Source organism: Falco rusticolus, chromosome 10, assembly GCF_015220075.1.
Source record: "Falco rusticolus isolate bFalRus1 chromosome 10, bFalRus1.pri, whole genome shotgun sequence".
NCBI classification, from domain to species: domain Eukaryota; kingdom Metazoa; phylum Chordata; class Aves; order Falconiformes; family Falconidae; genus Falco; species Falco rusticolus.
The window spans coordinates 31367392-31380766 of NC_051196.1; the positions used below are offsets into that span (position 1 = coordinate 31367392).

A 13375-nucleotide genomic window follows, 5' to 3' on the forward strand; every position below is an offset into this window, starting at 1 on the left:
TTTTTAATCACTCAAATATAATTCTTTTATAGTTCACAAAAAATAAATGTCTGCATTGCAGCAAGATGTCTGAGGCAAGGTAGAGACAGTAGTGTTGTTTTACAGATCAGCCCAATCGCGCTGCTCCATGGAGTACTTGAGCCAATAGAAGCAGAGGATAGGTTAAAGATTGACAATTGCAGTGGCAAGACTGAGAAAGGCCTTCTGGAAATTTCTACCATCTTTGTTCCATCTAAGTAAAGCAAATTCAGCCAAGCTGAAGAATCTCATATATTTTTGGTGCTTTGTCAAGGTATGATGTTATCACTAACTTTCATAGATTGCATAATAAGAAGCACTCTGCCATTTTTTCTACTGTTCAGGACAGATGGAATGTGGGGTTTTGTTTGATAGACGTGGGGAAAAAGCACGTATTCTTTCTACCCAAGATTTTACAGGACTGAATCTTGTTAATCTCACAGTTAGACAGGACATTTGTGAAGCAATGTAGCTGAGGTTTATTCAGCTTGTAGCAAATGGCCATTATTCTAATGTTAACTAGCAGTTAATCGTATAATTGCACTTTTAAGTTTTCTGGCTACTAAAGAGTAATTTGAATTGCCCAGGATGAATATGATTAGCCATTATTATTTAGTGCCAACATCCAGTTACTTTTGTAATTAGCTGGACAAAGAATGCAGTGGGGGAAAAACAAAGGAGTGATCTGGATTATAAATTATGATGAAAACAGTAGCTTTATGAAAGCTACATGCCTCTTTCATTCTTTGCAGTCAAACTGTTTTAGTTGGAAGCTAAATAGTGCTAGGGAAAAACTGAGTGATTTCTTTAAACAAATGACACTACTTAACATACTGAGAATGGAGAAAAAATGCAAAGTATAAACCACTCCAAATTTGACATTTCCCCCCCTCAAATTAGGCAGAAGTATTGAAATGTAGTGGAAAACCTACGTTGCTACTAAGGAAGCATATAATAAAAGGAACTTCATGCTCAAAAATCATAAATAGGTAGATTATATTACAAATTTATTCCTTTATATCAGTGTCCAAAAACTTCAACTGGCTCATCTTCCTGAGGTGTCTTCCATTCTGTGATACCACTTTTGCTTGTTGTTTGGTTGTGGTTTTTTTTTTTTTTTCCTTTTTGCTTTGTTTCAAGTGTATTGACCATGTGGATCCAGTAGCTGAAAAGTGATAGGTTATGGTAGGTTTTCCATAGTAATGGTGCCACTTCAGCATAACTGGTTAAAGGGTGCTAAATCTCAGTAAAAGCTCTCCTCTGTCTAGAATTTGGGCTATTAATTTGAATCTTCTAAATATCTTGGAAGTTGAACATAACCTTTGCCCATGTAGAATGTGGTAGACAGCAGTTTTCAAATTTTGTTATCTGTGGGTACCTAATATTTTTTCCCATGGGCACATGAATCCCATTATTGTGAATTTAAGCCTGTTAGACTAGGTTTGATTTACTTAGTTATTGTCTGCAAACCCCTTAGTAGTAGTACACTGGCTTTGAGGGGTCTGCAAACCAGAGACTGAAAACCGTTGTAGTAGGCCATCAAGCTTGTCCCTTTAAATTGTATTTAGAAAGTATTTTACATGTATTTATTAAAAAACATGTCTTGTATTCATGGGTTAAAGTCTAATTTAGAAATAGCTACATAGGAGCTGAGTTTTATTTATTTGGTAGAAGTTGTCTGTCATTCTTATGTTAACCCTTTATTGTCAGTTGTCATAGCATCTGAGTTTCATACTGTGAGATGAAAGCCATGCTGTAGCAGGATGTTAAGATCCTTAATTTAAGCAGCATAAGCCTTTACTTCCATACATGATTGTTCTCAAATTATGTTTTTAGCATCTGAAATCTATAGCTATTCTGGCTGCCTTGCTTGGGCCTGAGCTCTATAGTTTATAGTCTTAAAGAAGATTATGTGACACCAAGGATCTCCATCCCTCCCAGAATTTTCTCTTCTGTGGAGCTAATATGATTGCACACTGAATAAGAAGAGGGTTTAAAAAATGACCTAAATGTTCTTTAGATTAAATATGTATATAGATTTACTTTGCTTGTTATCAGAGGTAACTAGCTTAAACATTGCTTTATGTAGATATCTGAACAAGCATTTTTTGTGTGTTAATTCCTTAACACAAATTGAGCATTTTGCAGGGAATTCTGCGAAAGGAAATGTAAAACATGAGGTGCTCAAACTGGAGAGTGAATCTAAAATTGAGTGATTTCCTTAGTAACCTGTGTCTTCACAAAACTCCCTGTCTTGTGCCTTTTTAGTTAAACATTTGGATGTCAGGTGTCCTTTTGTCGTACTTTACCATTTCTGATATTTAGATACTTGCTTCAAATATAGCACTGCTGTTTAAAAAAGAGATACTGTTATTGAATAAACTGCTACCATTTTAGCTACAGTACAGGAATGAGGCAGTGCAGTGCTGTCAGACGCCATTTTAAGAATCCTGCATAAATAGCATAGCTACCGATGAGTAAGAGACTGTTATAGGTGAGTGCTTATACAAAGCTGCTATTTATTCAGCAATGGCATGCAAATATTTTTTTCAAATTTTTATTGAATGCAGTTTTTTGAAATCATTATTTAAAATTGCTACTCACAAATGTGATACAGGAGAGGCAGGAATTGAATCTTAAGGATGACATTCAGTTTTAGTGCTTATAGTCTTAAATTAGGGTGTTTTTTTGTTTTGTTTTCTATTAATTAAAAGGAAAAATGAATTCCATAAATACATAGTTCTTGATTTTAATTTAATGTGTTTATTCCCTAATGAGATTGAGATTGTATATGTGGGCATTAGCTGTTTCGAGTGGTTTTCCAGATCTGTCAGTTTTTCTTGGTTAAATGTCAAGGTGCAGTAGTTCATCTGCAACTTTTAATTGCTCTTTGTAGTTAATATAGGTTAGAGCAGTTTTAAATATTTTTGTATGTGTACATTTTCTCAGGTAGGTATTACTACTAGTACAGGAATGGTTTTCCTAAACAAAAGTCAGTATTTTATTTACTGGTCTGATATATGAAAAACTGAATTTCATATAAAAACTCCCATCCTCTCTTCAGTTTAACAGAGAACATATTTAAAAATTAGGCAGTTAAGTTCTGTTTGTGGTTTTACCTAAGTATCAATAAATCTTGTACGTTTGCAGTCCTTATTTTTTTTTTCTTTCTGTCCCCAGCTGTCCCCAGAGGAATAACCTCCACCCCTTTCCCCCTCATTCAGACATGTTAAAGTAATTTGTATGAAACAAATCAGTTTAACATTTTAGAAAAGAATTTCTTCCCTTTTTTTTTCTCCAGTTTTTGTCAATAGGAGTAGGGAAGTTTTAAATGATTAATTGGTGTTCTAGTCAATTGACAGTGAAACTGGCAAAGCTTAAGTTTCAGTTGTGTTCTTAAAATATGCTTGTCTGTGATCATTCATCTTAATAAGGAAATAAGAGTAACTTTCAGAATGACATAAGGTATTTATTGTATTCATATAGGTAGTTGATTGAGTGTATACCAGTATCATTTCTGATCCGCAGCATCAGAGCATCACATTCATAGTGCACATGCATGATACTGATGCATGCTATCTGAAATAACAGCTCTAAGCCCTGCAAAAATGAACTCAAAATAAAACTCTCTAGAATAGTCTACTTGATCATACAGTTACTGTTTCCATAGAACTAGATGCTTGTTTATAGTTGTTTTGCTACTGGGTTTAATTTTCTTTTTTGTTTTGTTATTGGGTAGTAGTAAGGCACCTGCATTAAGGACCTGTTTCTCTTGAATTATTTAATTGGAAATCTTTTGCTAATGAAATTTCTGCATTTAGAAGTTTGTGCTTTTACAAAGCATTTTCAGAATATTTCTTGTATTGATGGAAAATGTGAAGGTGAAAAGATCGGTCAGCTTTAGAAAAGTTACTGTAAACTTGCTGTGAATTGCTAGCATGTATTTATAAACTTGAATTTTAAAGATTCTACAGTCATCACTGCCACCCTTCAAACAATGTCACTTTGTGCAAGTCATAATACATGACAGTAAATAAAACAATGGGACATGCTTCTGAAGAGCTGTGAATTTTAAGTATCTTTTATAGCTATGTCTAATATGCTTATTTAACTGTCCTGTTCTGCCCCCCCCCCCTTGTTTTTTTTCAGAACAATCTCACTGGTTTTCTTACATACTTAAATGTTTCTGCCCTTAAAAGATTGAGCAAGATTAATTATAGTAGAGGATATGGAGATGCAATCTGTTCTTGCAAGGCTCAGTTTTCATAGTGTAGTAGATAATTGCTGAATTCTGTTTTAGTTGTGGGTGACGCACAGTGTGCATATGTCTGTATAGGATATATGCACCCCCACTGCAAAGGAAAATGAAGAACTTCTGTGTGAAGTGGTGAATGCATTTTCAGCTGTTCATTAATATTTCAGATATTTGGGAAACTTGTCTTCAGGCATCTTTTATGTGCTGTATCAAGTGAAGATACTTTATTCACCTTGGAACTGCTTATGAAGAATGTTTTTCTTGCCTCTATAGATCTATTGAAAGAACACTGAAAAGTTGATGGAGGAAACTGGCTGAATTTCGTAAATTAAGCTCATTAGATGGGGAGAGACACATTTAGAGCTGAAGAAACATCATACGCTGTAGCTAATACGTAGGAATCCTGACGTGTAACAGCCCTGCCCTGCTAGGTTCGGGCCCACGGGTGCAGAGCATTTCCCACCAGCACTGTAACTTCCCCTGCTGCTTTGCTCAGGGAGGTAGGAACAGTTCCTGCTACTGTGTTGCTGTATTCATCTCTCACAACCATTTCTCAGCCAGGGTTCACGCACAACTGTGTCTTGTAATACCGATTTGTAGCAACTACTGTATCTTTCTTGTGTCATGCTCCCGTGAGATTGTGATTTGAACAAAATGCACCTGATAATTTGGATAAGTCTGGAATGTTATGATTGCTGTAATGAAACTTAAATGTGAGCTGCTGTTGAAAGGATATTAACGCTACCCCTCACCCCCCTCTTCCCACACGTGGTACACTCCCATTTCCTCTTTTCTGCACATCCAGCTGCACAGTGAGCTGGATCACAAAACTGATTCAGTTAAAATGAATGCTGTTTCTGGAACATGAAATTTGGGATTGGGATAACCATTCCTTTTAGTAGCAACCTGTGTAAAATGATCTTAAGACTTCAATCTGAGTCGCGTAAAGACTTGTATGTCCTAGTCTGTGGCTGAAACTGGATCTGTATTTTAAAACCAGGTAATGTGTACTGCGAAATTACTTCACTTATGACAGAATGACTATGTTGTTACATATTTACCTGTGCGTATTATTAATCATATATACATGATGTTTTAAAAATAAGGAATTTGTTACAGTTTGGTGATATTGAAATAAAGGGGGGGAGGGGAAGAAAAAACCCAATGCAACATTGGAAGAGAGCAATGAACCTATCCCCTGAGCCCATCCCTTCCCGTTGCTTAGGAAAGAGAATGGGCAGAGGCAAGTGGTGCATGAAATGTTTTGGAGTCTGCAACACACTGCCAGGTCCTCTTTGCTGGAAGCCCTCTGGGAAAGGGTGTAACAAATGTGCAGTATAATTGAGCTGCCCATGCATAGTAAATTGGTGAGCATTGTGGTACAGTCAACTATGTTATGCATTTAATCTGCCCATGCAAAATAAATCTGAGAAGGATTGTGCTAGGGTCAACTGTACTACACGTTTACCATAATTCTGGTCACATGGTGCCTTTCCTTGCTACTGAAATTAGCAGCATAGTCCATGAGATGGGAGATTGGATGCTGGTAGAATAGAACTTCTCTTCAGTGTTTTATGACGTTGAAGAGCTTAATTTGTAAATTATTGCTATATACAAATGACAAATAGAGAGTAATGATTTCTGAAGTTCATGGATCTTCGCAGCTTTGGGTCTTCCATATATTGAGCTCAGTTAATTTGTATTTAAAATTTTTTCTGACATAACTGTCCTGATTAGAAGTGTGAAAGTAATTGCAACCCAACCCCCCAGTAGCTGACAGTTGATTAAAAGCAGTTTTAGCAAATACAAGATGAAAAGTCCTGCTGGTAAGTTTTACTTTGTTTAGGAAGCTGTTTTAGGTTATACTAGTAACAAAACTTCTGCTAATATAAACTGTTTGTCAGGCTGAAGAGTTTCTCTGATATAAATGTAACCAAGTCCTCAGTGTTGTTTCCCAGCTCTCATGAGCTGTCTCAGGCGATTTAACACAGTGGCTAAAGCAAAGGTCTCTAGCTGGCCTCCTGGCCTCTGGTAGAAATAGCTGTTCCTAGAGCTGGGGTGGCTGAATGGAATCTGAGCCCACTCCATAACAGCAGTAGTTCATGGTCTGCTGTATCAATGTGCAGTGGTATCATTAACAGACTAGACATGAAATTGGCACTACAGAGGAAAAAAATCCATGTCCCACTTGGCTGTTGTGGTCTGATGGTATTTGTGGACGACTGTGATACCTGCTTCAGGCACCATAACCTCATTTGTCTGTCATTTTGAATTTGTGTTTCCTTCAACATCATGTTTTCTTTTATCTTTCATCTACGATAGTCAGATTCTCCAAAACTGGTGTGTAACTTCATATTCATTCTAGTTCTTTTTTCTTCCCCTTTCCACCTTCCTTCCTCAAACTGTTGTAACTAGCCAAATTCATTGAGTTATTTTCTTGAATGACATCACAGTAAGAATCTAGAATATCAGAAAGTCAGATATAGTTTGTCATTACTTAATCATTTAATCTTGCCTGGATTAAACTAAAACTGTCTATGTAAGATTGAATGGTTGAATAATAGTAACAACTGTTTTATTTACTCTTTATTATAGTTAATAATTGGTGGAATTGTATTGCCAATAAATTATAAACATTGTTTTCTATGTATAGTCTAGTTTCAAGATTCTTGAAATTATTTAATAGTTTTTAGAAGTGCATTGTACCTTCTAATTTTGCAAGCTGTTCTATGTTGCTAAATCTGTACTTCAGCTAAGCTGTTCATTCACGCTGATGAGTGTTTAAATGTTAGCAGGCATCCATCCACACAGTTTATGGAGGCCTTAGATTAGGAGCTACAAGGAACAGAATTCCTGTTTGTCACACAGAATCTATACATACAGTGGTATGATCTTCAGTACGTGTTACAAGGCCGTTGGTAGTACGAAAATGTTACTTTTGTAGTTGATAACATGCAACACACATGCATACCTGGATTGTTTCTTTAGATGTTTTGGTCAGTGTATACTCTGGCAAACAGCAAACCTTTCATTTCATTAGGAATTTTAATATAGTTGTATTTAATAGTGTTATATTGAACTTTTATATATGAGACATGGGAAAAATACAGTCTATAACTGTTCTAATTGACCTTTTTGAATCCTGCAGCTTGGCTGAAGAGGAAATAAAGGCAGAGCAGGAGGTGGTGGAGGGGATGGATATCTCCACTCGATCCAAAGGTAAGAAGGAATATTTTTTCTGTGCTCTACAATGCATGAATATTTGTAAACCAGGATAGTGAAACTGTGCAGTCTACCATGAAGCTGCTCTGGAGTGAAGACTCAAGACTCATTGTATATTTTACAGTGATTGTTGTATGTCAGAAAGTGTTTTAATTTTTGCTTGGTTTTCATTATATGTTAAACTTCCCCACCCCTGCAGTGTTATTTCTGGTTTATGAGTAACTAACTTAGATTAAATTGTGGAAGAACTTCAGCTTCTTGTATCTTGCCCTGGCTTCCTTTAAAGTACTTTCAGATTTTTAATGTAGGAGAAAATAGTAGTACTAGTAATAATATTAATAAGGTAGAATTTTCTACAGTAATGATACCTAATTTTCCTAAGAATAAAGAAGAACAGTAACATTTCTGTTTCCACAGAAATTGGTCCCTGCAGAGTATGTATTTCATGGACACTTACATACCCATTCCTGAAATGAATTAAACTTATTGGTGGAATTGTAGGTGACTGAGAGAATTTCTGTCCTTCTGGTTTCTGGAGTTTTCCCTATGAATGAGTTACTACAGGCAAATGATGTTATTTCTTAGCATAAAGAAATCCAAATATGTAACCATCTATATCAGTGTAAATATTCCCACGATCATTTGAAGTGGAGGGACAGAAATGCTCTTCATTCAGAATACTTGCACTTAATTGTTTACTCCAGTTCATTATAATTGACTGCCGACTGCCTGTCCATCTCCTTTTGTACTTGCACCTGACTTTGCAGCTCAGTTTACTTGAAAGCCATTTCTGTAAAATGTCAGCAGGGGTTACTACCATCCTTTTAAAATTCTGGCACATACCCACTTACTTTCACATTTCTACTACAGGGGTCATAAGTCTAGTTAATCCTGAATGTGCAGATGTAATTGTCTTGAAAGTGTGGCACAGATCATGTGCATTCCTTTGTTTTTTTAATGAGGTAGCTTGGGTAGGTAACATGGTTATTAAATTGCATTTAGGTCTTGTACTAATGGACAGTAAATTTCCTGTTTCAGTTCTCATGATATGGTTAGATGAAGTAGTATGTACAGTCTGACAGCTCAGAAGAGATTTGCTTGCCCCTTTCGCTGCTTCTGCCTATCCTTTTCTCCCTTCTCTGCTTCTGGCCTTGCATATCAGTCTTCATCATTGGACTGCTTTTGATATTTACTTGTCTCTGTGTTTCAGTTTTCTAAGCCAGCAGAAAGTGAACTATTTTTTGTTGCTTTAATGATTGTTACTGAATGGAGTAAGCTCCCAGCTTTGTACTCCCACTGCTTACTTCCTTTGTGGTCTTTGTCAGATCCCAGCTGCGCGAACTTTCTAACCAACTTAAAAACTGTTTAGTGACCAGTTTGTGAAAGTTTGGTGAATATGAGAACTCAGTATAAGAGACAAAGGGAATTATTAGATGCATTTAGCTGCCCATGAAATCTCACCTTCATTTGTCCTTAGAAAGACTTTGGCCAAATATTAGTACTAATAAGAGTTTCACATGCATCAAGGGAGCTAAACTATTAGTTGTGTCACTGACATAATGTCTGAAAATTATTTATGAGACTGATACCTGTTTATGTAGATGCCTGCATTTTCATTCTGTTGCTTTACTTGGGATCAGGTATATGGTCCATGAAAAAAAAGTACTTTTCCCTTAACGTTAGTTCTAATGCTGGTCTGACCTCACTCAAGGTGTACTGTTGCAATGAATTAAGCCCATGGGAAACTTTTTACTTTTTTATTTTTGTAGGGTTAAGATGACATTTCCCAGGACAGTGAGCTGATTTAATACCTTGTGGTTATTGAAAGGGTCAGTCTTCCATCTCCCAGCCTTCTCAGCCACCTGATCCTGCAGCTCCCCTTGCTTTGTGGGCTCTGGTCAATTTGGTGAATTTGGGGGGAGCTAACCTGGCAGAAAAAGGTGCCTGTTTTTGTACTGAGTTTACTGTTGATACAACTCCCTGAACCAGCTTATAGGCAAGATTGGGTAGTGACTGAAAGGAAAGGGATTTGGAAGACAAAGACAGGATTGCCACAGTGCTAGTTTAGATTGGCCCAGGCTGTCACTGTGTGGAAGTTCCTGCTGGTCTGTACACAGTAGGACCCTTAAACACCAGTGAGAGTGATCTGAACAGCCTTTGTACATCACCATAGCGAAGATAAAACTTAACAAGAGATTGAATTGATTGAATAATAATAATGGAATTGATATTCAACTAGATAATGATTTGCTTTAATGGTTTTGTTAAATTTGACATGTATATTGAGAAAACCCATGCCAGCACCATTCTGTGGGCAAAAGTAACAACTACTCACCTCAAGCCCTTGCAGGCATATATTTTTTTCAGTGAAGTGGTGTGTGTTGTAAAGAAATCTTGAGACGTGCCTGTAAGTCATCTTGCTTTGCTGTATTCCTAGCCTAATCTATGAATTAGTAGTAGAACTTCATAATAGTTGAAGGTGTAGTTTTGCGTAAAAAATAAAAGGATCATAAATGTCATCTGCCAAGAGCTGGCCCTATTACAGGCCTGCTAAAGTGAATTATTCTGGACTTCTGTTACTTGGATTGAAACAAGGTTCTCTGTTCAGTGCAGTGTTTCTGCAGCAGAAAGGTCACATACCAGAATTGTACAACTAGTTACACTCTGTATAAGGCAGGAAAAGTACATCAGGGTTCTGAACTGGTGGGATGTATCCTCTTGTAATCTTAATCTTGTTCGGAGTTTTACATTGTTTTAGAAAGAATGTTGACGATTAAACTGACCCTATGTAGACAAACCCTTAAGGGAAGCATGCAGCTCTTCTTTGTTTGGTATTTTGATGGTCTGAAAAGCCTGTGCAGGAGATCAGTCAGTGGTGTTGTGTAACTTCACACTTGTACTGGAAAAGCTGCTATGCTGCAAGTTAGTAACCTAACTTGCTCTGCTACAGTTTGTACAGCTCATGTGAGGCCATGTCAAAAGAAAGTTATAGGATAATAAATTAAATTGCTTTAAAACCAATTAGCCTGATGCAGACCTCTTCATGGACATTCTTGCTTTGGTATAAGCACTTTAATTTTAATTGCTATAAATCAATTCCAGTTCATTTTAAGCTAAGCTGCAACATGCATTGTTTAATCTGTAACAAGGGTGTTAACATAGCCGTTGGATTGGTTTAAGTAAGGTGGTGGTTTCAAAGCAGCCTAAGCTGGTCAAACTGCTCAATGCAGCAGTTTTATCCACTTCCTTCCATACCTAAGCTGGCAGGAAACTTAGCTGAACCATAAAACATGAATAGTATTCTACTAGCTTAGTGTGCTGAAATGGCTTGGTAGACTGCCAGAACTGGTTTAAGAGAGAAGGCAGGAGTATACCAGTTGGGTGCAGGAAGTATAGGGCTTTGTTAGCAAGCATTTAGGTAGGGTTAAGCTGTAATAAAACTAGAGCTTAAAACCATAGCTGACACTTCTTACTTACACTTTATAATGTGATATGTAAGAGTGAGTCTGTAGCTGTGGTTAGAGCTACGCAGCCCTACACACTCATCTTCAGCCGCATTTTTCTACCTTTCTCCTTAGGCTGGCACTGATGCTTATACTGTTGCATAGTAAGCTATATCAAGCAGCTGATTTGGCAGAAATTTGATAATTTTTTTATAGTATTAGTTTTTTGTCTGAATCATGAACTGATCAACCCTACTATTATATAGAAGTGCCTGTCTGCAAAATGTTGTGGGGACAGACATCTGGTGAGGTGGGGAAGGGAAGAGAAGTAGAGTTACTGTAGCAGTTATAATTTAAATCTGCTTATAATCTCTGTGTATGCAGCTTTACTAGAGACAAGGTTTTAAAATACACGAGGCTTTTGATCAGAACAAGAAGGCATAAGGCATCTGAGAACTGGAAATGGGAAATGACAGCTTAATGAGAATACGAAGGGTCCCAAAACATAAAATGGAGTCAACAGAGGATTGCTGTTTAGCAAAGGAGAAAGGCTATGGAATAGATTATTATAATATTTTGTCCACTGCATATGATACATTAAATGTCTGACAGAAACAACTTGTTATATTCCTGTTCTTGCCCTATGGCCTGCTTTTAAACTTTGTTTATTAAGTACTTCAGGATGGGGCTTGCAAGATAATTTTCTGAGTATTTCCAAGTTGTGGTTCCAGAGCAGCATAACAAACTTAATTGTTTTGGTGGCATTCTATCTTCACTTGCATTTAAGTGTTCTCTTTGGACAGCAGTGAACTCTCCACTGGGCTTTTTCATCCTATTAACCTGGAAGAATTTGTTTGTTGTGGGTTTTTTTTTTTAATTTTCGCATTAGTTTTCTGCTAAAAAACTAACTGCCTGCCAACAGTAGTTAGCTGTGGTGGCAGATGGACTTCCATGTGTGTTTCGTGTTTCAGCTAGTACTGTAACCGTTGCCTGTTTAGTGACTAGTCAAAAGGAGCTCTTTAACTCTCTTCCTCCCGTCATCAATCATACATCCCTTATATTGCCTTTACATCTGTGCTGGCTCTTAGCCAGTCCTCTTCTGAGTCAGTTAAGGACTTAGGTATAGAAGTTGTTTTCTACCTGCCTATCTCCCTGAGCCAGATCACTACGGAGTTGGACAGATGTCATTGCTAGGAGCAGAGTTGCCTCCATGAGTGACAACTAGGCATTAGATGGTCTAGCTTGTCATAAAATCATATGCTGAAACACTAGTGCTTAACAGTGAGAATTCTAGCTTTTACAGCTTTTGTATTGCTGCAGGTTTGTGTTGATGAAGGCTTTGGTCTCAGGGGCTTCTCTCAGTGGTAAAAGGTTTGGATGTTATGAATATAAATGCAAAATGCCTAGTAAAATGGAATTTCCAGAATACATTATATGTTTTGTAACAGTTTCATAATAGTAAATTGCGTATCAACTTTCTTTGCAGCGACCAAATATTTAATCACATAGAGATGAGATTCTCACTCCAATGTGAACTGTAATTTGAGAATCCTCCACTAAGTAGAAGTGCCACGGAGGCTTCTGTCTCCAGAGCAGGGCCCTTGTTACTTAGTAGTCAACAGGGGGTCTTCAGGAGTGCTTTGGGGCAGCACATCCCCCTGTATACAGCCAGGCTCTAGCTTATAAACAACTTAAATCTCTTAGGTTGCAAGTTGTTGGGACATGTTTCTTTTTCTTTTATCTTCAGAAGTCCTACAATGAAGAAAGAAGTAACAGTATCTTTTTTGTACTTGTGTGAAATTGTAACATAGTAGGAGTGGATCAGAATTTACACAGCCAGGGCTAACCTCTGTTATTTATTACATTAAGCAACTGGATTGGATTAATTGCATCAATTGAAGTTTCTGGAATGTGAACAGGGCTTTAGTGGTTGATTGCAACTGTATCATGTTGCAAAATTCTGGCATAAGATTAAAATGCCTCAAAGTTGAGTATAAGTTCTAACAGATTTATCCATGATTTTGTTAAGTGTTTTGAAGAGAGTTAAGCTTGCTATACTATTGTAGGTAATGAATTTGAAAAATCATAAATCTATTAGCAACCATTCAGGATATAAATACAACTGGGAGACTTCACAGTTCTGGAATCCATATAAATTATTAACTGAAGCCTGTTCTGTCAAATTGGACTGTAATGATGCTGACAATGGAGTTAATGTTGCTCCTTTTTCTCTCAGAATTCTTCAGTGATTTCCGTCAACACCATTTAAAGTGTGTGTATTCAGAGGTTTTGAGGAGGAGGAAAGAGAGGAGTGACAGTCTAGGTGGAAGTCAGTTTTCTGTTTTTGTTCTTGTCCTTCTAAAGGCATAATTATACATTTCTGTGGGGTAATGACAGCTTAAGCAGTCTTCAGTCACCTTTACAGTCTTGTACTTTC

The 13375-nt window shown here is 37.0% G+C and overlaps 1 protein-coding gene across 11 annotated transcripts in view; it reads left to right on the top strand.

The window, feature by feature from the left end:
- Positions 1–13375, top strand: part of ZMYND8 (zinc finger MYND-type containing 8) — a 75163-nt gene that overhangs the window by 19896 nt on the left and 41892 nt on the right. For 9 of the 11 annotated variants that reach the window (XR_005106396.1, XM_037401555.1, XM_037401563.1 and 6 more), the window contains one exon: positions 7422–7492. Coding sequence is in view for 10 of the 11 variants with exons in the window: in XM_037401555.1 (XP_037257452.1) it covers positions 7422–7492 (71 nt within the window). In the remaining variant the exon portion in view is untranslated. Of the gene's footprint in view, positions 1–66; positions 293–4749; positions 4774–7421; positions 7493–13375 lie in introns of those variants that run through there. The other 2 variants (XM_037401558.1, XM_037401560.1) reach the window with 2 other exon arrangements.